Source organism: Actinia tenebrosa, unplaced genomic scaffold (genome assembly GCF_029948245.1).
Source record: "Actinia tenebrosa isolate PJP-AT-01 unplaced genomic scaffold, QUT_ActTen_1.0 PGA_scaffold9__36_contigs__length_13948895, whole genome shotgun sequence".
Classification (NCBI taxonomy): domain Eukaryota; kingdom Metazoa; phylum Cnidaria; class Anthozoa; order Actiniaria; family Actiniidae; genus Actinia; species Actinia tenebrosa.
In genome coordinates, this window is record NW_028292586.1 from 4,348,566 (window position 1) to 4,371,842 (window position 23,277).

At 44.0% G+C, this 23,277-nt stretch overlaps 1 protein-coding gene across 1 annotated transcript; it reads left to right on the forward strand.

Moving 5' to 3' along the window:
• Positions 1–266: 266 nt before the first annotated feature.
• Positions 267–21,704, forward strand: LOC148904546 (uncharacterized). The gene is made up of 3 exons (XM_089025285.1): positions 267–378; positions 18,318–18,984; positions 20,190–21,704. The coding sequence occupies exons 2-3, from the start codon at positions 18,336–18,338 to the stop codon at positions 20,954–20,956; spliced, it is 1,416 nt and encodes a 471-aa protein (XP_088881411.1). The 5' UTR covers positions 267–378; positions 18,318–18,335; the 3' UTR covers positions 20,957–21,704.
• Positions 21,705–23,277: the final 1,573 nt, after the last annotated feature.

Consider the following 23,277-nt stretch of genomic DNA (forward strand, 5'->3'; position numbering starts at 1 on the left):
GTCAAAGTAAATAATCTATTTGACAAATCTTAGATTATAATAAATGTTTAAAACGAGAAAAAATTATGCAACTCCAGTGCAAAAGTTCTACTTCCGGTCACCAAAATAAAATCCGGTTCTAGAATTAATTGTCATACTTTATACATTGGAAATGGACTTAAGGCTCACAATGATTACTATTTCCGGTTCAGAGTGTTTTGTGCCCGGAAATACTTCACAAATTCCAAACACATAATTTATTATTGGGTTACCTGTGTGTACCGATTCTAGCCCATTAGATTTCTGGGAAACCAAAACTTTATTAGCCTTCACACATCTTCAAAGACAAGTATTTGAAAACTTTATATTCTGTCTTGCAATTGATAAAGCATAAAGAAGGTAAGCCTTTAAAAATAATATTGATTTCGGGGAAACCGCGCCGATTCGAAGAGAACGAAAAGACAAGCATGTCTCAGACTTGTCAGTGACTTGGTTGTTCAAAACTAAAAATATAAAAGACGTCTCTCTCTCGTTGAATTCATTCTTTTTGATTGAAAAAAACTTTGAATTCTTTCTTTCTACTTATCCTGTTAAGACTTACTTGAGGTGGGACGGAAAGAAGTGAGCTTTCTTTGTCGACTTGTCGTTCCAATGACTAAAAAGTTAGTAGTATAGGGGATGGGGGTTCCAGCGCAACGACCACCGGAGGATTACCCGTCTAAAGTGAATTCCTCGATTCGTGCCGCGATTACCCGCATCCCGTGTTTATGTAGTTAAATATGTTAGTCTATATATGGAGTGCGAAGATTGTAAAGAGTTTGCTTATGATTTCTGTGTAAAGTGCTTGAAACCCAAGTTTGTACCTACTAAGCCAAATAAGTATATTTGTTGTGGTAAAAAAATGCAAATAGAAGACGACACGTCAGCACAGTGTTACGAGTGTGGTAAGAATATTCGTAATGCCGTACCAAATGCTACCAGAGAGCAATATTACGCCAATGGAGGTCGTAAGAAAACACCTTATAAGAGAATAAAATACTTTAGGGACTGGATGAGCCATATCCAAGGTTATCGACCGGTATATTTAGACAACGAAGTAAAGAAGAAAATCATAGACCACTTAGAAGAGCCAACCCCACAAAGTCTACGAAAAACGCTGAAAAAATTAAAGCTAGGGAAATATTACAAAGCTATTCCCTATCTTTTGTCTGAAATTACCGGTAAGTCTATTCCCGAGGTTTCTGATATGACAAAAGCCGAGTGGATGTTTTGTCGGCTGGATAAGGATATTCCTTATTACCCTGACGTAATTTACGAAATATTTTACAAAATAGACCCCAACCACCCCCTGTTAGGATGGATTCCGAGAAAATAAAAATGCAAAACTGGCGTTTATTTTGCCAGAAACCCCACTGGGGAATGCATCGCGCAGAACACCAAGCTATCCCCAGTGGGGTTTTTTGCATTTTGGGCTTACGGGGCTTATTTCATCCCGCGCCAGAGGCCCTCTAGTACATACACATATATCCTTCTTACGACCCACCAGAGGGTGAACTCCGGACAGCGTCCCGAGACACCCCCTGACTTTTCCAATCGCGAAACCCCCCATCGCGGGGTTGAATCGCACTTTCTATCTTTTCCACCCCTCCCCCCACGGTTGCTGTGAGTGGGGGAGGCTTTTTTTCACTCACAGCAACCGTGGGGGGAGGGGTGGAAAAGATAGAAAGCTGTGAGTGGGGGAGGCTTTTTTTTCACTCACAGCAACCGGTCCAAATGCGTCTACAGCGAGGCTTGAACTCGGGACTTTAGGCCTCCCCAGCTCCAAAGTCCACGATCACAAGCGAACGCCAGACACATCTGGACGCTTATGTATGTGAAAATTATTATATTTATGTCTTACACTCTAATTTGCATATGAACCAGACAGCCGGCGTTCAATATGTAAATAGAATCCTGTCACGCTTTTTTCAAAGCAGATGTTTACTGAGCAAGCTTTCTTTGAAGCTCTTCTTTTGCCTCCTGGTAGATCTTTTTGCGAGATTCCTCGGAAAGATCTTTTACGACTGTTTTTTTATTCCTTATGTCCGACTTTAATTTCTCGTACTTTTCCTCTTCGGCTAAGATAAGCGAGAATTCTACGTCGTCTATCTTTCTGTCACGCAAAGCCTTTGAGACAAGATCGGTAATTGTATTTACTTTAGCCCTTGACAGAGCTATTGTCGTGTCATGCTTGGATATTTTGCTTGACAACTGTTTCATAATACCCGTAGCAACAGCAGAAACGATACCACAGGCTGCCCCAACGCCGGCCAAAGGAACTCCAACAATTATTCCCGGTCCAGTAAGCGAAGTAGCAACGCCGGAGCCCGTTAACACAACAGATATGGACCCTGAAGTTATCGCAATCTTATGTAGCGTGCTACGGGCTCTGACGTACTTTTTTCGGACTTTTTCATAGTGTTTTGTTTGCCCTTCCAAGTAAGCCAGGATTAAGTTCGCTTTATTAAGCCTGAAGTTTTCGGCGTTTAGTTCGTTAGGTGTAGTATAGGGAACATCTGGGTACAACTTAGGTGCTGAAGGTATAACATCCATTATATATACTAATGTACGACGCTTTTGGGAATGATATCGAGGAGCAGCCACATCATGACAACCGGGATTATGCCAACTGGAGGGCCTTTAGGAAGATGTTTCCGCATGCAGACCCCAGTAAGTTTGAGCGCAGACCTGATGGGATTTACTTCAACGGCGAAAGAATGTACAGCAATGCGGACTTGGAGCCAAAGGCGACCGTTAAGCATAAAGAAAGGCAGCCTAATTTCCCGGAGAATTTATTACCGACAACAGAGGGTTACCCATTTTACGACAACAAAGGTGGAGCGGATGACTTTGCTAAGATGGTTACCTCCTTAGAAATCCCCGTGGGTCCTACGACTTTCAAGACAAAAGTCAGAGACATCTTTAGAGAAACTGCCATGAAACATAACTCAGGGAAAGAATCCAGAGAATGGTTATCAGGTCCCAACATGCGGTATTGGCCGCAGCAGTTAAACTTTGCTGTCTGGGCTGCTACTAAAGGATGTGGTATAGCCGCGGATATGTTCCATATTCCTTTCCTAAGATTCCACGTTGCCTTTACTATTCGCAGGATATTGTTTGAGTTAGGAGCGCCGCTTCCTAGTGACGCTATCTTTAACCCAAAGGATAACAAGTATGACAAAGTTGCATGGGAGCGATTAAGGAATGAGTTTAAGCTTACCAACCCCGATTTTCGTAACAAAGAGGGTACCGCCCATGGTTTAGGAGAGACTTACACCTATGCTTCGTATGTTGGTGCCAGCATAGAAACGCCGGGCATGGGGTATCCTAGCTCTTACGAATTCTCGGACTTAGGAGGCAGCGGAACGAAGGGTAATTTAATTTACTACATAGAAAGCAAAGAAAAGTATCCTTGGGCGCCTTTCTTTGCCGCAAAGGGCATTGGACTGAAAAACCTAGCAAGGATTAATCGAAGCATCGAAGCCTTTGTTTACTGCATTCTAGGGGCCCAGGTTAGCACTCGCAGCCCCATCGTAGATGCCTCCGGTGCGTCGCAGGAAACGCAACAAGTATTCCTTGTCCTCTTCGAAAGCGCTGTTATCGAGAATGAGATCTCTAAGTCGGTGCAGAGATATCAACTTGCAGTGCAGCAGTCTAAAGTGCGACTGGATTACGCTTTGTCGCCTGGTTGTTGGTTGATGCCAAGTAATTTGGTTATCAACGCCAATTCCGTCGTGGGTTACAACAATAAGCTGCAGCGAGCTACCAAGGACATGAAGTTTGGGGTGAACGACGTGAACTCTGACACTCTTAGAAGCATCCCCCATTTCGTGGAGAAGCCTAAGAAGGAGCACGTAGAAAAGCCCGCACCAAAGAACGTAAAGAAGAAGGTTTTGCCTGCGATACCTGAGGAATATGACCATAACCTGCTAAAGGCCGGCTTAGCCGCCGCAGGCGTTGGTCTGAGTTATTATATATGGCGATGAACAACCCCTACGTAGCTGGAGTAGATTGTGTTTATACGACTTACACAGGCGAGAAAAAATACAACCAGGCATCTTGGGTTGATGTCACGGGCATGTCCGTGAATTTGAATTACTCAGGAAAGAAATTGATCCTTTGTAGTATTTGCATTGGCACGAGTAGTCACGCCAACGTGGGCTTTAGGTTTCTAGATGACAACGGCATACTGCAGCCTATGAGAAATAAGACGAACAACAGGGAGCCTGCGCATTTCTCCGTAGAGCCAAACCCCCTGAGCACCGAGAATTTATCGGTTTGGACTTTCCACATGGTTGCTGATTGCCACGGGAAGGTAAAGCTGCAGATAAGAGTAGATGACACCGGGAGTGTTTGCATAAACAGCATAGAAAATCAAAGGGATACTATCTACAATCACAAGACCATTAGCACTCTTACGGTAATGAGTCTATAGAAGGGAATTTATTCCCTGAAATATATGAACCCACACGCGAAGGAAGATTGGTTTCTTCATTATTTGGAGGAGAAGGAATACTTAGAACAGCATTGGTATGACACCGGGCTGTGGGTGAAGGTTGGGGGCTTGGGATTAATCGTGTGTACTATTACCATTAACACGGGGTATTCGTGCAATGTTGGGTTTAGGATTGTCGATGAGAATGACTATTCATTACTGCCTTACAGAAAAAAAGATAATAATAGGAACCCGACCCATTTTTCGTCGGAGCCCCCACCGCGAAGCACAGAGGACATAACGTCAATAACTTTTCACATGATAGCCAATTGTCAATATGCGAAGCTTCAGGTTCTTCCCAACGACGTTGCCTACTTTCGAATAAATGGTCAAGGCGCTGCTTCCGCTGATGCTGCTTGGTGCCATAAACCCATTTCTACTATGACTGCCCTACCCCTGATACCAAATTATCAAGGCGGCGCGAATACTATCTTTACTTATCCCCAGTCGAGGATGCCTCGGGCGCCTGACGACGACAAGCCCCCAGTAACATACAAGGACAAGATTAAGCCTTCATCTTCTTCAGGAGTACCACTCCAATAGCTACGACCAAGATCCAAATGTTGTTACCCACGAACTTCAACAGTTCGCCGCCGGTTTTAAGTGCCAAGGAAACGACCGAACCCAGCAGCCCAGGAAGACCGGCTGCCATCTTTTTTCCCAAGTCCGTTAGTCCACTGCCTAATTTCTTTACGCCTGCGCCCGTAGCCTTAAGCGCGGATAGGATCACGCCTACTACGCTCGAAATGGCGACCGCAAATGCCAGCGGAACGCCATACTTCAAAAGGGCTCTTTTTACCTTTTCCTAGGTGGTAAGCCCCAACTCCTTTTCCAGGTTTTCCTTTTGAGCCCGCAATTCCACAAGGCGTATTTCGAGCGTATCTACTTCCTTTTGAGCTGCTTCCCTTTCTTCCTCGGTACGAGTTTGGTCCTCGATTACTTCTTGCTGCCGCTCTATTTGCCCCTCCAGGTCTTCGATGGCCTGATCTCTTTGCCGGATTTGTTCCTCCTTAGTATTGATTTCAGCCATTAACCGCCGCCTTTCCACCAAAGAGCCAGCTATGGTGGTTTGTAGGTTTTCGGTATCGTCTCTAATTAAGTCTAACTCTTGCAGGGCGAGGTTAAGAGCCCTTTGAGCCTGATTTCTTTCACGTCGAATTCGGGTTCTTTGGTCTACCAACTCAGCTATTTTTTGATTTTTAAATTCGACCTCCCTTCTATGTGCGTCGGCGAGTCGTTGGTTTTGCTTCATGTATTCTTCCTCCCTTTCTTCCAGCGTTTCCCGCAGCGCTTCCACTGAGGCGCCAGAGCTTTTGGCCTCCTCCAGGTCCCTTTGCGCTTTATCCCTATCGCGCAGGGCTTTATCCAACTGGTTTCTCATTTCCATCATTCTTTCGTTACCCAACTTTTTTTCAGCATCGACAATTAGCTGAGTTTGCTTTGCGTATTCTTCCTCCCTTTCTTTTAACGTTTTTTGCAGTTCGATAGCGCGTTTTTCTAGTGCGACCCTTTCATTCAAATTTTCCAACCTTTCTAACGCACTTCGGGTAGCCACTTGGAAGCCCCTTAATCTTGCCACGTTAACCTTGACCGAGCCATTTTCGTCGAAAAGGAGCTGTGGTTTCGTCCAGCGGTCTTTGTCGGGATACCTCAGGTCTCTGACGCTTACGAGGACTTTGTTTCCGCGCTCTGTAAGTTTTACGCCGTCAGCATCGAGGTGGGGATAGCGCTGCGCTAGCTCTTGCTTTGCCCACTCTACGGTTTCCCGCGCGGTTGCCTCCTCCGGCTGGTCCGCGTTTTGAAGTTCCAAGTACTCGGGAATGGGTTCATTAGGCTTCTTAGATATCCACTTATCTCTTAAGGCAGCTTTGAAGCGTTCCCATTTAGCACCATACTGGTTTTCTAGGGCTGCGTCGTAAACCAGGGGGTCGGTTTCCGCGCCTTTAGTCCATGCGTCGAATTCGTCGTCGTTAATGTCAACTTGACCTTCTTCGGTAAGGGGATCAAAATCCGTTCCTTCTACTTCCATTATATATGATAAGCTCAAAGTTAAACCTCAACGTATTACCTAAGCAGGTTGGCGGGCTGAAAGCAGAACGCACCTTTCATCGGGTCACATTCACGCCCAGCAGCGCAAAACCAGGAGAAACCTTGTACGTAGGCGTGCCCCGTCTAACGGATAACCTAGTCTTAGTACCCGGAACCTTGGCGCTGAGGTTCGACCTAGCGGTACAGTCAAGCCCCACAGATGAAAGGATTATCGTTAACAACGTGGGTCGCAACATTGTTTCTAAGATGCGCGTAAAGTTCGCCGGGGAATCCTTGCTGGACTTAAATAGGTACGATCTGTATACCACCTACAAAGACTTATGGTTAACAGCATTTGACCGCGCGCAAAGGATAGAACAAGGAATTGGTAGTGTCATTCTACGTAAGGTCCGCACACCTACGAAAACGCAACCTACTGACGGCAGTGGGGAAACCGCAGTAGCAGACGCAAAGCGAATAAAGACCGCCTATGGTAGCAAGTATGTCATACCACTGGACTTTGAAGTGATTACGAATCACGGTGTGTATTACCCAAGACAGTTATCCGAGCTACAGTTTGAAGTAACTTTAGCAGATGCTAATAACATCATTGGTGGGCTAAGCACTGCACTTACCACAACAACCCCATACTCTATTACCAACTTAGAGCTGCAGTACGAGACCGTGTACAGCGAAGAGCTGGCCCGTAGCGCCGGTATGGAATACAGTGCAGGGAAGGCATTCCTTTACGACCACGTAGTGATGTATAAGACATTTAGCTTCTTGGATAAGACGGATGAGGTTATCAACCAAAGCATTAACCTCCCCCGAAGAAGTCTCACGGGGTTAATGCTGGTGTTTGCCAAACCCTACGAAGCCGGTAAGCGCGACTCCGAGGCCTTCCATAACCCCAACATTACTAACGTGGGGGTAAGCGTTAACGGCGTTCCAAACAAGGTTTACTCCCAGGGAATAAAGCCCGCAGACGTCTACAGGGAGGCAAAGCGTAAGTTTGGCGACCAGGTAAGTCCCGAGGAATTCTTTAATGATAAATATGCGCTGTGGATCGACATGCGCACAACGAACGACGAAGACCTACATGGTCAGGGTTTACGTCTAGTAAATACGCAGGATGGCATAACATTGGAGATCAAGCGCACTAAGAACGCCAGTGCGAGCGACGGCGACAAAATAAACTGCTACGTTTTCGTGGTGTCTGACGCGCAACTGAGCGTGGAAATGAATCAGCTAAAGAGCGTTGCCTATTAAAATATTCCTTACGTATAATATGCTTCGCGTATTTCAAAACAACGAAACCAAACTGCAATGCATAGTGCAAGGCGACAAGCCTTACTTTAAAGCAAAGGAGGTGGCGTCTGCGTTAGGATACGAAAACACCAAAAAAGCTATTAGTGACCACGTCTCTGAAAAACATAAGAAAAGGCTGAGTGAGTTAAGGGTAGCGAATCGCATCCCTTCTACTATTCACCCACATTCCGTGTTCATATCCGAACCTGGGTTTTATCGATTAATATGTAGTTCAAAGATGCCAAAGGCAGAAGCATTTCAGGATTGGGTATTCGAAGAGGTCCTACCCGCGCTGCGTAAGGACGGTCGATATGCAATAGAAAAGCGGTTTGACGGTCCAAACAAGTTGGTATTTAAGATCGAAAATGAATTCGACCTGCATAAAAAGGTAGTGGACTACATCCGCAGGTTTTACCCCCAAATGCTCGTGACCCCTGGTCTAGGCGAACTGCAGGATTCGGACGGCAAACGTATAAAGTGCTGGCAGAAAGGATATCAACGCGGTCAACCCGACTTGTTAATTCTTAATGCACACGTGCGATACCGTGGTTTCTGCGTAGAGCTGAAGACCCCTAAAGGCAACGGGGTATTATCTGAGGATCAACGACTACTCTTACAGAGGTACAAAGAAAACGGCTATAAGGTAATAATTGGCAACGACTACGATGTCATTTGCAGGGAGATCACGGAGTATGCGCGAGGAATTCGCCTGCCATGTAGGTGCTGCTGCAAGCGCTTTAAAAGCGCGCAGACTCTGGCAACGCATTTAAGGATATTCCATAGGTATAATGGACAAGGATAAATTCACCGAGTTAAAGTTCATACAAACGCACTGGCGCGATTTGGCGGTGGGGGAGATTTACGAGATAAAGAATTATGTGGTCTTTGAAGACTTGGACCGCCTGCGCTTGGTCTTAAAGAATAAAAAAAGAACATACACCCTTTGGGCGCCCGATAGAATAAGGTACGCCATCGAAGGGCAGGACGTTACCCATGTTATGAGTCATGGTAAAAAGGATGGTAAATGGGTATTCGACGTAGTCAAGTATGAGCCTGAGAGTCCTCTGCAGTCGTAAGGACGTCTAATAGGGTCCGCTGCGCCTTTGGGTCAGCCGAGCACCAATGCCCCACAAAGGATTCTTTGAGAAATGCACTGCCGCAATGAAGGCAGGTGTATTTTTTACGCGGTGCAGGAGTGGGCGGCTTGGGGATTTCAGGCGTAATGCAATCAGCTGGTAGTTCGCATGTAATACAGTCCATATATTGAAAGGGCGATCAGGAATCCTCCAAGAAATGCGGTTAGGTAGGCTAGCATATATCAAAAAAGGGTCCTTATCTTTATCTATTATTATTGAATCCTGCAGACCTCCTTTAAAAGGGGTTTCTGTCCTTATTTATTATTCTTAATGATAATAAATAAATATAAGATCAAGATTTGAGACTCTTTACGCAAGCCTTACGGGCGATCTTGTCTTTCTCATTTTTAGCGCTCCAACCGCGGAACGTATCTAAGTACTCTTTAAAGCCGCAGGGATTGGACTGCGGATACAAGCACTGCCAAATATGATCGTTGCCTTTCCTTGGACAGCCGCAATGCTTGCAGTCGGCTTCCCAATATTCTGCGTCCTCCCACCGCACTCCTTCAGCGCGGTCAAACATCGCAAAGCGCTGATCGATTTCCTTTTTACGTTGCGTTAACAGCCGCTTAGTCTCGCGCGGACAACACCTAGCTGCGACGTCACCATGTTTTAAACAAGCTACGCCTCCTAAGTCGTAATTACCGCGGCACCGGTGTACGTGCCAATCTTCTTTTTTATCCTCCTCGCAGCGCTCGCAGACGTCCTTTAAACAAACGCGGTTATCCACGTGGTAAGCCAACATCTGCGCAGTGCTAAACAGATGATTACACTCCTTGCAACGCCTTTCGCGCGCTTTCTTTTGACAAACCTTCTTTTCGACGTGGTATTTTAACATTTGCCTACTGCTGAACTTTTTCATCGTACAACTCCTGCACGCGCTCTTTTAACCGGTCTATCTCCTCCCTTTGCATTTCTATGGTGTCTCTTTTATCTTTTGCGTCGGCGACAATTCTTTGCACTGCTTCCACTGGCTCCATATATAAATATAAATGAAACCAGATCACATGCCTTGTAACGCTCTGATAGTAGGACCCACCGGCTGCGGAAAGACCCAATTTGTGGTAGAGCAGCTATTAGGACCCTTTAGATACCGCTTCGACTACATAGTGCTATTATGCCCCACCTACGTGAATAACCGCACCTGGACGGGCATAGGAGTGAAAGACGACGACTTCTTCGTAGATATCTTAGACCCTAACGAGTTATCCAGCCATCTTAAGTTTTGGCACAAGCAATTCCCTAAGGATACGCAGACACTCCTCATATTGGATGACATCGCCTGCGGGGACGACGTAAAAAGACGCACCTCCGAATTAGTGAAGCTCGCTTTCAGCGGCAGACACGACAATATTAGCGTTTGGTTGCTTTCCCAGCAGCTTACCAGTGTCTCCAAGCCTTTTAGGGAAAACATAGGTTCACTTGTCGTATTTTATACTCCGAGCAAGTCAGACCTGGAAACCATCTTGAGCGACTACGGCGGCGAGATAAGCAAGGGACAGTGGCATGAATACATGCGGCATTTAAAGACGCACCAACATTCCAAGATGATCTTCTCTTTGAGATTTCCGTACACGGTTGGAATCTATGATTCCTAATGTATATGGAGATTGAGCAGCTCTTAGATGAAGTTCCCACACAGTTAGACGAAAGTAACCTTAAGGAACAACTCAACATCCTTGTGTCTTCTGGGAAGTGTAAAGAAATGATAGGCAAGGAACTTACCCATGAGCAGGTTAATAAGTTGTCAGAAGAGGAAGTCAAAAAGTTCCATAAGAGGTACGAGGCCGCCCTTGCAAGTAAGACCACGGACGCCGTAGCAGACTCCGCCATTAAGCTGGCAACTAAATTGCTTGGACTTGCGCTGCCCATAGACGACGTGGAGCAACTGCGGAAGGACATAAGCGAGGACTATGTCATCGCCCAAGAACTTAAGATAACCTGCGGGTGGTTGTCTTTGAAGTGCGGTAAGTTAATGGCAGTCGCCTCTGCGGCACTTCACGTAGCTCAGCACGTCGACTTGAAGGAACTTACGGCCTCTTGGAAGGACTTTAAGAAGGACAGGGACGTTGAAAAGGTCTTCCAGGCGGCACTTGCTGAGGTACCTGATCAAGTCGCCTCAAGTACTTAGTTAAGTCATTCGCGGGAATTGCCCAGGTCGCCTCAAGTACTTAGTCAAGTCGTCCTTAAGTACTTACTTAAGTCATTCTCAAGTACTTATCAAGTCCTTCAAGTCCTTAGATATAAATGAGTGAACCAGAGTCGAAGGTAGAGCAGCCCCAAGAGGAGCAAAAGATTACCAAGGCTAAATCTCCAGGCAGAGTCGCTGCCGGAAAGAAGCTCGCGGAGATGAATAAAAAGAACAAAGCCAAAAAAGGAGAAAAGGTGGAGGAAAGAGAAGAGGAATCCTTTATCAATCCTGGGTACGTCATTGGCGCGTTGGGAGTCATCGTAGCTGCAGGCAGCCTTTACTTACAATGGCGGGCAACGAAAAAGGTAGAACCGCCAACATATCACGCGCCCGTGCACGCACCCGTGGAACCGGCTGTTAGAAAAAGTAAGATCCCTGAAATGAAGTAATAACCTTCTCGCTTTGTAATATAATGTCAACCGCGTTATTGAAAACTGTTGAAGAAGCAGCTATTATTACTTCCATCGTTGCGGGTATTGGTTGGGTAGGTAAGAAAGTGCTCAAAGAAGACTTTACTGAAGACCCAAGCAAAAGCTTCGCTAATTTTGCTAAAATGACCGCTGCCGTGGGTGGGGCTATCATGGTAAAGGATTACCTACGGAAGGAAAAGTACCTGCCAACGACGTAACTCGTGAAAATCTCTGTGATTTTCTAATATATAATGGCTAGCGCGGTCGTAGGTGGAGTTATTGCAGCTTTAGCATTCACTGGAGCTAATTATGGCGGTCAATATTTGGATAGATTAGTTAGAGGCGACAAAAGCGGAGATTTGGCCGCGGAAAGGAAAAGGCACGACTTAGCGCTGGAGAAATATCAGCGGGACGTGGCGGCTTGGAATGAAAAAAGACAAGCTTACAGGGATTGGTTGGATAAGAATTACGAAGACAAGATGCAGGCGGATAAGAACTTCGAAAATACCGACTACGCCTTTAAGCTCTATGCGCAAGCACACCCCGCGGCATCGACGGGGTTGAGAAAGCCTCAGTTTAAGAATTACTATCAGCCTTCTAAGAAACAAAAAGACAATGAGCTGGTCTTTGTAGGAGTCGCAGGGCTGGCGGGAGGCGTAGCTTTGGCGTATCTGCTCTGAGCTGCGCTCAGATCACTAGAGGGGAACTGTGTTTCCTGAAATATATGATCGTCTTTTTGGAAAGCGATAAAAATAACTTTACAACTTATTTGAATCCCCCCATCAAAGCCCATAAGGTTCGGCTGGTTAGTTGCTCTTTGTACAATTCTTGGTATAATTTAGTCAATGCCTTGGTCACCGTACTTAAGGCGCCTAACAAATATCAAGGTGAAATGCTACCCGATGGACATTACACGCCAATCACCCTTGCTAAGGAGCTCGCCAAGCGCGGTTATACTCTCACCATGGGATTACCACACGAAATGACCCTCAAACATAATATGCCAAACTATTCAGTAACTTTTGGAAAGTTTGACCCATTGGGATCTTTATTATGTGCCTCGGGCAAGACAATTACCGACACAGCCATACCTGTGAAATGGAAAGTCGCATCCTCTTACGAAGTCTATTGCGACTTGGTCCATAGTTACAACAATGGAGAAAAGTCTTCTCTCATGTCCAAGTTTCTGCCCAAAGGTAATCCATTTGACCTGGTAGAATACACTCCCATTTCTTTAAGCTATGACTTGTCTAATTTGGTATAAAGCATAAACATCACCATTAAAGTGGACGGAAAGACGGTGGATTTCAACGGGCAAAAGATCAATCTTGTTTTGGAATTCATATAATGGGCCGCGTAGAGGACAAACTCAAAAGGATTTACTACGGGCCTGAGGGCTATTGGAGAGGAGCGTCAGCTATCAAGAAACTTGCGACCGCGGCCAGGGTATCAGAAGAAACGGCTAAGAACTGGTTAAAAAAACAAACCCTCTGGCAGGTCTATCTTCCCGTGCCTAAGTACATTCCCAGGCCCAGCTTCACCGTAAATGCCCCCAATGAAGTTCATCAGGCGGATTTGCTTTTCTTGCCGCACGATAAGGTGAGAAAAAAGACCTATAGGTACGCTTTGACCGTAGTTGATATCGCAAGCAGATATAAGGACGCCGAACCCATAACCAGCAAGGATTCTGGGGAAGTCGCAGAAGCCCTAGGTAGGATTTATAAGCGCGTTTTGAAATGGCCTAAGCTGCTGCAAGTGGATGCGGGGACAGAGTTCATGGGCGTGGTAACTAAGACCCTGAAAGACCACAGCACTAAAATTAGGAGAGCCGAGGCAGAGTACCACAGGGGTCAGAGCATTGTTGAAAGATTCAATAAGACCCTGGCCGAGCGCCTCTTTGGGTACCAGTATTGGAAGGAGCTGGAAGATCCCTCCAAACGCAACAGGGAATGGACTCAGAGGCTCCCCCAGGTCGTCGCGGCTTTGAACAACGAGGCGGCCAGGGCTACGGGAATGAAACCCAAGGATGCCATAAAAAAGAAACACGTGGAACACAAGTCCTTCGTCAGAAGTTCGAGGGCGGTCTTCCCCCAGGAAAAGAGATAAGGTGATGTCACGGTTCGATATCTCTATGAGCCGGGTGAATTAGAAGGAGGATCCAAAAGAGCTACGGATCCTAATTGGTCTTTGGAAACTTACCAGATCCGAAGTGCGCTAGCTAAGAAGGGTCAGCCCATCTTGTATTATCTTCATGATGGTCCCACTCGTGGGTTCGTCAAAGAAGAACTGCTTATCGTGTGATGTCCGAATGCTATCGTATGGATACCATCATCACACATCCACCTCTTACCGTCAAATGCAGACAGTGACACCTTCTCCTGTGTAACGTTGTGTATTTGATGTCCGTAGCTGCGCAGGCTGTTCATTTTATGTCGCTGTTCCTTACGCGTACGCAGGACCTTTAAGTAGGAATCGTGGGTTATGTCCTTCTTAACCACGTATTTTTTTACGCCTTTAGCTTTCTTTTCTACACCGTCCAGCTTTAGTACGCTGTACATCTTGGGTTTCAGGCCCACGTATTCCACAATGGGTTTTCCTTTCATCTCATCCTTCATTTTCCCGATTACTTTCTTGTTTTTAGGGGAGTAAAGAAAGTGGTCGCGTGGGTAATCGCTAGTGTCGTATTCATCGATGTCGGGAACACAGTCTTCGTAAATGTCTTCCGTCTGCACCTCTAGTATCAAGGAATCGGTGTCGGTATATAAGAGGCGGCACTTATCACCGTATTTCGGTTTTAGCTTGTCGTAGTAAAACTCATACATGAGTAGCTTTGATAGGTCTAACACTGTAAACCCCGTGTATACGGGTTTATTCAGGAATAGATTCGCTTTCTTCATGTGAATCACGTAGAAGTTTAACATTTCTACGTATCTAACGAATCCAGGCTGTGACACGTATGCTTCTGCTTCCTCTCTGGTGCTGGCTATCTTTATGCTTACGCGCTTGCGGATGTTCTCCATTGTCTTACCAAATACGCTATTGTTCATTAGTTTAAACAGGTTCTTTTCGAAGTCATTCTTTGCCTGCGTACGCTTTTGTGTGTTAAAGTCAATGTAGGAGCGCATCCATGGTTCCTGCGTGAACTTCAAAACGCGGTGGATCTTCTTCACGCGTAAGCCGTGGCGCACATAGAACTGCAGGTTGCGGTAATGCACCACGTACTTCTTCTTGTCCATCAGGTTCATCGTTAGCTTCCTGTATGGCTTGTATCCGGGACACATTTGCTTTTGCAGCGGACTCAGCTGCTTAAATGGTATCTCTATTGCTTCTGGTGCTAATGGGAACTCATCATGCGCGTCGTGCAAGTGCTCTGGGTATTCCAAATCAACCTCCAGCACGTAACCTTTGTCGTCTTCTTTACCTACGTTTAGGTAAAACTCTATGGGCTTTATGTTGTCCCATTCGAAGTCGCGTACAGGTAAGTACTGCGACATTGCCCAACCGTAGAGGTTGTTTGCGTCTAAGTAGAAGATGTATGTGGTTGGCTTCTCCGGGTCGTGCTCTACCAGGGGATTGTTTGCGCGGGCGTAACGTCTGCTGGGTCCGCAAACGCCTCCGCGGATACCGTCTTCCATAAAGCGGTACATGTCGTATTCTGTTAGGAGATCCAGTTGCGCGTTTGTCTTCTTTAAGAGCGCACTCCAGGAGAGTCCGGGTGCTGTGTAAAAGTTCGCTGGATCCAACCCGTAGTATTCCATAGCCATCTTTCTGAAGCTTTGGAAGACGTCCGCTAGTAGTACAACGTCCGATCTTAGGTAGATGTCGTGGTAGTCCCCCATATTCTCACAGGAGTACTTTTCCCACACATCTAACGCATGCTGGTACTCTTCGTCTTTTATACCAGACTCGTTTAGGGTGCTGTAGAATCTCTCTTTGGGCGGTAGGGGTTCTTCGAATCGCTCCCAGGAATCCATGTATTCGTATGGGTAGACTCCTTTCCTTTCCGCGCCGTATTGACTGGAAATGGGGAACTCCGTGTTGTATTTAACCAAGTTTGCTAAGGAGTCCGCCATAAACTGCTGCGAATCTAAGAACTTTAGCTTGCCTACAGTTACGGACATGTACCTTTCTTTGTTGTTGGGTATGCACTTTACTTCGGAGCCGTCTGTTCCTTGTAAAAGTAAGTGACTGTCGTAACCCCTTAAATTGTGAAAGAATACGGGTATTTCCATTTCTGGATCTACTTTGAAGTTTATATTGCATTTCCAATGAGCCGCTCCTCTGTATTTACCCGTGATGTGGCAGTGATCTCTAACCTTATCTACATAGAAATCCTCAACGAATGCTTTATGACAATGAATGCAGTGGGTGGAAGGCTTGTCGGGCTTTTCCCCCTTCCTTGCATACCTACCACATTTAAAATGAGCTTCTCCTAGATACTTTCCATCTTCGTCCCATGCTTTCTTGGCTCGTCTTCCAAACTGGAGAAGCGTATGTTGGCAAATGTGGCATTTCTTTGCCTTGGTAAAAGCCTCCTGGTTCTCTTTGGTAAATACCATCTTCTTTGGACGTCTTAATTGTTCTCTTATCTCTTCCTCCTCTTCTCGCAATGCTTCTAGAAACTCATTAGCTGCGTTCTTACCTCGGTAAATTACAGGAGGGTCGGCCTTACCATCTGAACTGACTACTATGTAACCAAAGGAGCAGATCTCGTGTAATCCCACCTTATTCGTGGCACCACTTTTCTGCTCTTCCTTAGTTATCAACGCTTCAAAGTCTGCATATATCACGTAAGGCACCTGCATCTGCTTTTGATGGTCTGAGTACGCTAGGTTCTTATCTGTGGGCATCTGGATCCGTTGCGCCACTTCTTCGACTCCGCGACATACTTCGTCGTGATCCTTTAGAGCTTTAACGCTGGTAAACGATAATAAGCAGCAATCGCAGAAGTATTTCTTACCTTTGTGCTTGGTGTGTCTGTAAAACAGTCTGCTAATATGTTTAACCCACGAATAATGTCCGCCGTGGTAGAAAAGGTGTATTCGTTCTCCTTTACTCTTTGACAACACTAGTGGTACTATCGTTTGGTCTCTGACTCCATAAACGTTAATGGCTAGGTCATTTTCCTGCTCGAATATCGGTATGTCTGTCAGCTGCATTGGGAACTCCACGCCGTCCCACTCCAAATCGTCTGTTGGGTACTTGCTTGGCCTACATGGATCCTTATCTACTGGATACAGTGCGGATCGTATTGCCCACATAAAGCAACGGTTGTCGTCATTCTTTACGTTAACGATTGCCTTCTTCCTTTCTACCCACACCGGCAGGGGCACGTAACTTCCTCCTCATATTGGCACGTACCTTGCCATGCTAACCTCCATACCTTCTACCTCCTCCACTGTCCAACCTGATCCTTCTTTCGTGTAGTTAGACAGCGACTCCATTATTGCTTCTAAGGCTTCGCTGAGTGACCTATCCAGATTCGTGGACTCTAATATAACCAGTGACTTTGATCGCAGCATTGCTGTCGTCGTTACCTCATCTTTTGACAAACTTACTTCTACCATTATACTCGCTTTCAGGGCTCCTAATTCTTCTATACCTTTTCGAAGCGTTCTCTTGACCTTCCTTTCTGTCTGACGCCAAAACTGTCTAACGTCAATCTCACCGTTACCAGGCATTGACACCGTTTCGAAATTGCTTTGGGATTCCATCTATATAATAGGAAATATCTTATACCTAATTCCAGACCCTTTTCAGATCGTCGTAGTCATACTCACAATCCTGACAATGCCAAAACAATTTAACCTTAGTCTCAAACTTCTTACCACATCCACAATCATAGCTGCTCATACATTTCGTCTTCATCTTCAAATGCTTCTTCAAGTCCACTTCTTTCTTAAAAGTTCTCTTACATTCTTCGCACTCCATATATAGACTAACATATTTAACTACATAAACACGGGATGCGGGTAATCGCGGCACGAATCGAGGAATTCACTTTAGACGGGTAATCCTCCGGTGGTCGTTGCGCTGGAACCCCCATCCCCTATACTACTAAAGTTACAAGGTGGGGAATGATAAATTATGCATTTAATAATATACTAAAAGTTGAGAGTTGACTCTTAGATTTTTAGATTTTTTTAAAGATGAGAACAAGTCAGCAATTTTTTTTAAATGGTGGTACATTTTTTAGGAAAGCTTGTTAGGGAAGAGTACGTTCTTTATATGGTGGGGGGGGGGGGGGGGGGGGGGGGTGGTTGGGATTCAGATGGGAGGGTCATTAGTAATAGCAAAAGGTGAGGGCTGTCCCTTCCCCCCTACTTTTAGAAAAATATGGAGGTAGGGAAGGGGATATCACATTATTTTTAATACAGAATAAAACACTTGATATATCTTTTAGTCTAAATGTGTAAATGTGTGAATGTGTAAATAAATGTCTTTATACGGTGACAACGTTAATGACATTGACTGTATATTTATTTATGTGCCTTCTCATGTGCAACCATTAAACAAAGTAGTGATAATCTAGAGAATGTTACCTGGACTGAGATGGGAAATGTATTATAAAAGATTACACCCAAGGTAAAGAGGTCGAATGGGGAAGCCTGGCTGGTTGAATTGCAGGCTCAAACCATCCCATAATCTGCCTTTGATCTGTAATAAACTCTGTAGAATGTTATTACCTCAATGTAAAATTATTCGTATTCTTATTTGCATATACCCATCAGAAGATCTATTCATTCAATATGGCGAGGTATGAAAAAACTATAGCTGGAAATCAACCAGATGATACCCAAGGAATAGCCAAAGTTGGACTGATAGATGGAAGTACCAACAAAAAAGTAGAGCTGGTGGGTTGTGTTATACATCTGTCAAAGAAAGATGAAAGCCTCAGAAATATTCTTAAAGTGGAAACAAATATTGAAATGGAGTATTTCATTTTTGTGCCTTGGTTCCACTCATGTAGAAGAGAAGTGAATGAAAACAGTACGAAAATTGAGGTGAAACTTCACCGTTATAAAAAGGTACGAGGAAAAGAGTTTTTGGTAGATGAGGATAACAGTAAAACGATTTTTGAAAATTATCACAGTGATAACTATTTTGTCATTCCTTGTCCAGAATTTAAACATTTCCAAAAGTCTTCTTTTTTAAAAAAATGGAGCTCAGACCTCCTCTTACACAACAATTCAAGCCAAATTTCACCTAGGGAGAATTCCTTTTGTGGATTCAAAAAAGACGAGACTTCATTCAAATATTGTCGGTTTGACAAGGAATTTAACAAGCTGGAAAAGCAGGGTGTTCTACTGATTCGTCCATCAATCTATGAAAGCTATGTGATTGGATGCTACAAGAAGGAGAACGGCAGAATTAAAAAGTATTGTTTCCTTTTAAAAGGTAAAGTAAATAAGTAAATCAAATCACATTACTAAGTATTTTTATGAATCATTAGTATATAATAGAGCAGAGAGAAACAGTCATTTTAATACCCGGGGGGGGGGGGGTACTACCACCCCAACTTGGGTAGGGGTGTGCCACCAGGACCTCAAAACCCTGACCCTATCCCAGACCTAAAATTTTGATTTTACATACCCTACCCCAGACTAAAACTAAGAATTGTACACCCTATCCCAGCCTAAAAGACGGAAAAGACGGTTTTTCAACAGATTGCAATCAATATTTACTAACGTTTTTATTGTTTTTGTGCCGGCAGAAAGCGTAGCCTATTCGCCAGACAAAAATGACCAAATCGTTGACCCTAACCCAGACTAAAATGATACCCTATCCCAGACAAAATGTCAAAAAATGATACCCTACCCCAGACCCAAAAGCCGAAAAACCATACCCTATAGGGTGGCACATACCCGTATAGCAAATATAGGGGAGTACCCCCCGGGCTTTAATATTCCCCTTTCTATTTTTTATGCCATCTCTTTCCCTTCCCAATTTTTTTGACCATTTCTTCCTCTTCAAACAAATTTACTGCTAATTTGAATAATAGTGATCTTATCCCTTTTCTCTGATCTTTGTGCCGACTCTCCCTTCTCCGTATATTTTTGCATTGTTTCTCCCTCTTCCCTGTCATTTTTTAGCCATTTCTGCCTCCTTCAAAACAGAAATACTAAAATTTATCAGGGGGATCAAGGAGTGGTATAAGGGGTGACTAGTCACCCCCCTTTTGCTCAAATTTCTCAGTATTATTGTTAGTAACAGTCACTCTCCTTTACCTCGAATTCCTGGTAAATTTGTAATCATCACTCCCCTTCTAAAATTCCTGGATCCGCCCCTGTTTATTCACTCCCTCCATAAATGTAATGTCATTCATCCATTCATTCATCCATCGATTCATTCATACATTCATTCATTTAATTATTCATCTATCCATTTATTCATTCATTTATTCATGCATTCATTCATTCATTCATACATTCATTCATTCCTTCATTCATTCATTCATTAAAAGAAAGAAAGGACAGTTTCAGTACAATCAAACAATAATTGACGAATGGATGTGCGGATGGATGAATGAATTAATTATAAATTGATAAATTTCATGTTAATTTACATTCAAGTATGAATAAATTAATGATGTTTTGGAACAGGACTAGAAGAAATTGCTGAACCTGCAAGAGGGACGGACAACCCTCCTCCAGACCAGCCTTCCTCTGGAAGGATTGAAGAAGAAAGGGACAACCCTCCTCTACAGCATCCTCCATCTGGAAGGATTGAAGGAAGAATGGACATTCCTACTCTAGAACAGTCTCCTGCTGGAAGGATTGAAGAAGAAAGGGGCAACCCTCCTCTACAGCATCCTCCTTCTGGAAGGATTGAAGGAAGAACGGACAACCCTACTCTAGAACAGTCTCCTTCTGGAAGGATTGAAGAAGAAAGGGACAACCCTCCTCTACAGCAGCCTACCTCTGGAAGGATTGAAGGAAGAACGGACAACTCTCAGGAGTCTGAAGATGGACCAATTGGCTCAAAGTTAGTACTAGTATCAGGAAGGCATACAAGCCGTCCTATGAATCCTGAAGAAGAAAGGGCAAAAACAGAGAAAAAAGAACTGATTCATAAGACATATGGTCCCAAAGTTGAAGATATGCCCCATGACGTCACACATGAAGTATGTCTAATGCTTAACCCTATACAAAGGCTAAAAGCCTATGACTATCGCAAGGTAGCTGAGGAAATTGGCTTGAAATACTATCAGAGAGAGAATTTAGCAAAAGAAAACCCTATGGAGGATGTTTTCAAAGTGATGATCAGCCAAGCAAAAAAAGTAGATGAGTTTGTAGATATTCTATTTAAAATAGATAGAAAGGATGTTGTACTGAAGATGTATGACATGGCACTATACACACAATCTTAGTAATTCTGAGTACGTCTGGTGGCCATATTGATAGTTAGAAGAAGTTAAAAGCCACTAAGAACAAGTTAAGATCAAGGTATGATTTTTTCAGCATAAGACAGCACAACGGATACATTGTTTGGGCTTGCCTGTGGTTTTCCAAGGCCGGAATGTCAAATGAAATATTTCCAAAAACATTCACTCTTTCGTTGCTTGGTGGTTCGAAACCACAAAGAAATCAGTGCGTTGTTTCTTGTAAAGTTTTCTTTTACAGATCTTCTTTGTCACCTTAGCTAATATATTCCAACACAAAATTTGACAGCATGCGGCAATCATTTGGTTTTGGCGCGAAATTCTATTGAGGATTTTAGTTGGCTCCTCGACAAACGAGCCGATTTCGATTGGCCCATAGTAACAATTGGAAAGGAATGTTCTGCTCAAGTAAGCAGAAGACCTGTGACGAGAGAGACTGAGAGTTTTTTTGGTTCCGAAGGCACTGATATGAGGCGAAATACAAGTCAAAATACATGTCTAAACACGTGTATCGAATACAAGTAAGATATTGTTTTGAAATAGAACTTGACACTCTGTGACATTGACTGCGCATGTACAAGAATATGGCCAGGATGCTTCGACGTCAGATTTCTACGTAATACTATGCTGAATAGTTAGAGCAAGGGCACTAGGACACCGAATGTGGTTGGATTTCTATAGGTTTTTTTTTCCTTTCGATTATTTGAATTAAATTAACGTTATACTTGTTTACTTATCTTGTGTCCATGTTCCTTCTTTCGCTGTTGTAATGCAGACGTTTTCATTCCAAAGGTCAAACGGTTTGAATAGCCGATGAGCGTTACTTCTTTCACAGGAAGCCCAATCTCATATAACAGGACGGTTCATAAGGCAATGTATGGGAAATTACTCTCTAGCTTATAACTCTGTGAAAAATAAAGAAAATAAATCCAAACCTTCATGTGGTGTTCCTTATGTTTTTATTGTTGTTTGGTGGCGATTTCAGGACGATTTGGTGGATTTTAGCTGAGTTCTCCCCTCACTACTCACTTCTTAGTAGTGAGGGGAGAACTCAGCTAAAATCCACCAAATCGTCCTGAAATCGCCACCAAACAACAATAAAAACATAAGGAACACCACATGAAGGTTTGGATTTATTTTCTTTATTTTTCACAGAGTTATAAGCTAGAGAGTAATTTCCCATACATTGCCTTATGAACCGTCCTGTTATATGAGATTGGGCTTCCTGTGCTTCTTTAACGGGACCCATAAGTCATTTCGGTCTTTGTACCGTTACAGTCTCTAAGCGTGGAGACGGTACGGACGAGCGAGAGACTGTGGAAGAGTCTAGGAAAATGTCAATCTCTTACCCAGAGCCCACGTGCCTCTTGGTCAGCACCGCCACACGAGAGGCTGTGGCTGTAACACAGGTATCCCAAGCTCAATTTAGGAGTCGATCGAATAGCGCAGCGCGCTGATTCTAAAAATAGCTTAAAGATTCGGACAAACATTGCATTCTGTTTAACCGCTACGAGGATTATACGAACCGATTTTATTATTTTTACTTAAAGTTACAATAATAACCCATGTACATGACGAGCTACACGGCTTAGTTACCGGCGTGAAGCGAGTTTGCCTAATGGTCGTGGGTCGTGGGTCGTGGGTACGAAGTCGTGGGTTCCAATTTTTTTCAAAATTTATCATTTATAAATTTAAATTTATCACTATACTTCCAAAACGAAATCGTGTGGCTTTGTTCCTATAAATTCGGTGTAATTGTGGGTTGTGCAAGGTAGTCTGTGTCTGATTTGCGTGACAGTGTTATAAAAATACACCAAAATTGGTGGCCTGGAAAACCTTTTAGCACTTTCTTACATTTCATTTATATTGGCCTTACTGTTCAAACATAAATTTGGCGGGGAAAAAAAAAGAAAAAGAAAAAAAAAAACAACTAGTCTTCTACTTTGTCTCGCTTCAACGAGGAGTCTTCAATGGACTTTATCAAGATGTTACCTAGAAACTGGAGCGACAAGCCGCTGCAAACGTGTGAAGTTGATGGACAGCAAATTCGCGTTTTCGGCATCGTGTTTCTCCTCGTTCTATGTTTTTTATCGTTGCGAGAAATCTTGTTTCACTATTTCTTAGTAGTTCTCTGTGTTAGTATGGAAATCCTGAGTAAACGACTCGAAAGTGCGGGGTTTACCGTTACCTACGACTCCAAGGTTGATAGGGACTGCTTTTATGCAGCGGAGCGTATCAGTTGGGCTTAAATACCAGGAAGGTCAAAGAAGTTATATTCACTAACTTAGAGAAGAACCGATTTGATGTAA

Coding starts and splice junctions, on each gene's coding strand:
- LOC148904546 (XM_089025285.1), top strand. CDS start 18,336: ATGGCGAGGTATGAAAAAACTATAGCTGGAAATCAACCAGATGATACC. Junction 18,985..20,189: donor GTATTGTTTCCTTTTAAAAG/GTAAAGTAAATA, acceptor GTTTTGGAACAG/GACTAGAAGAAATTGCTGAA.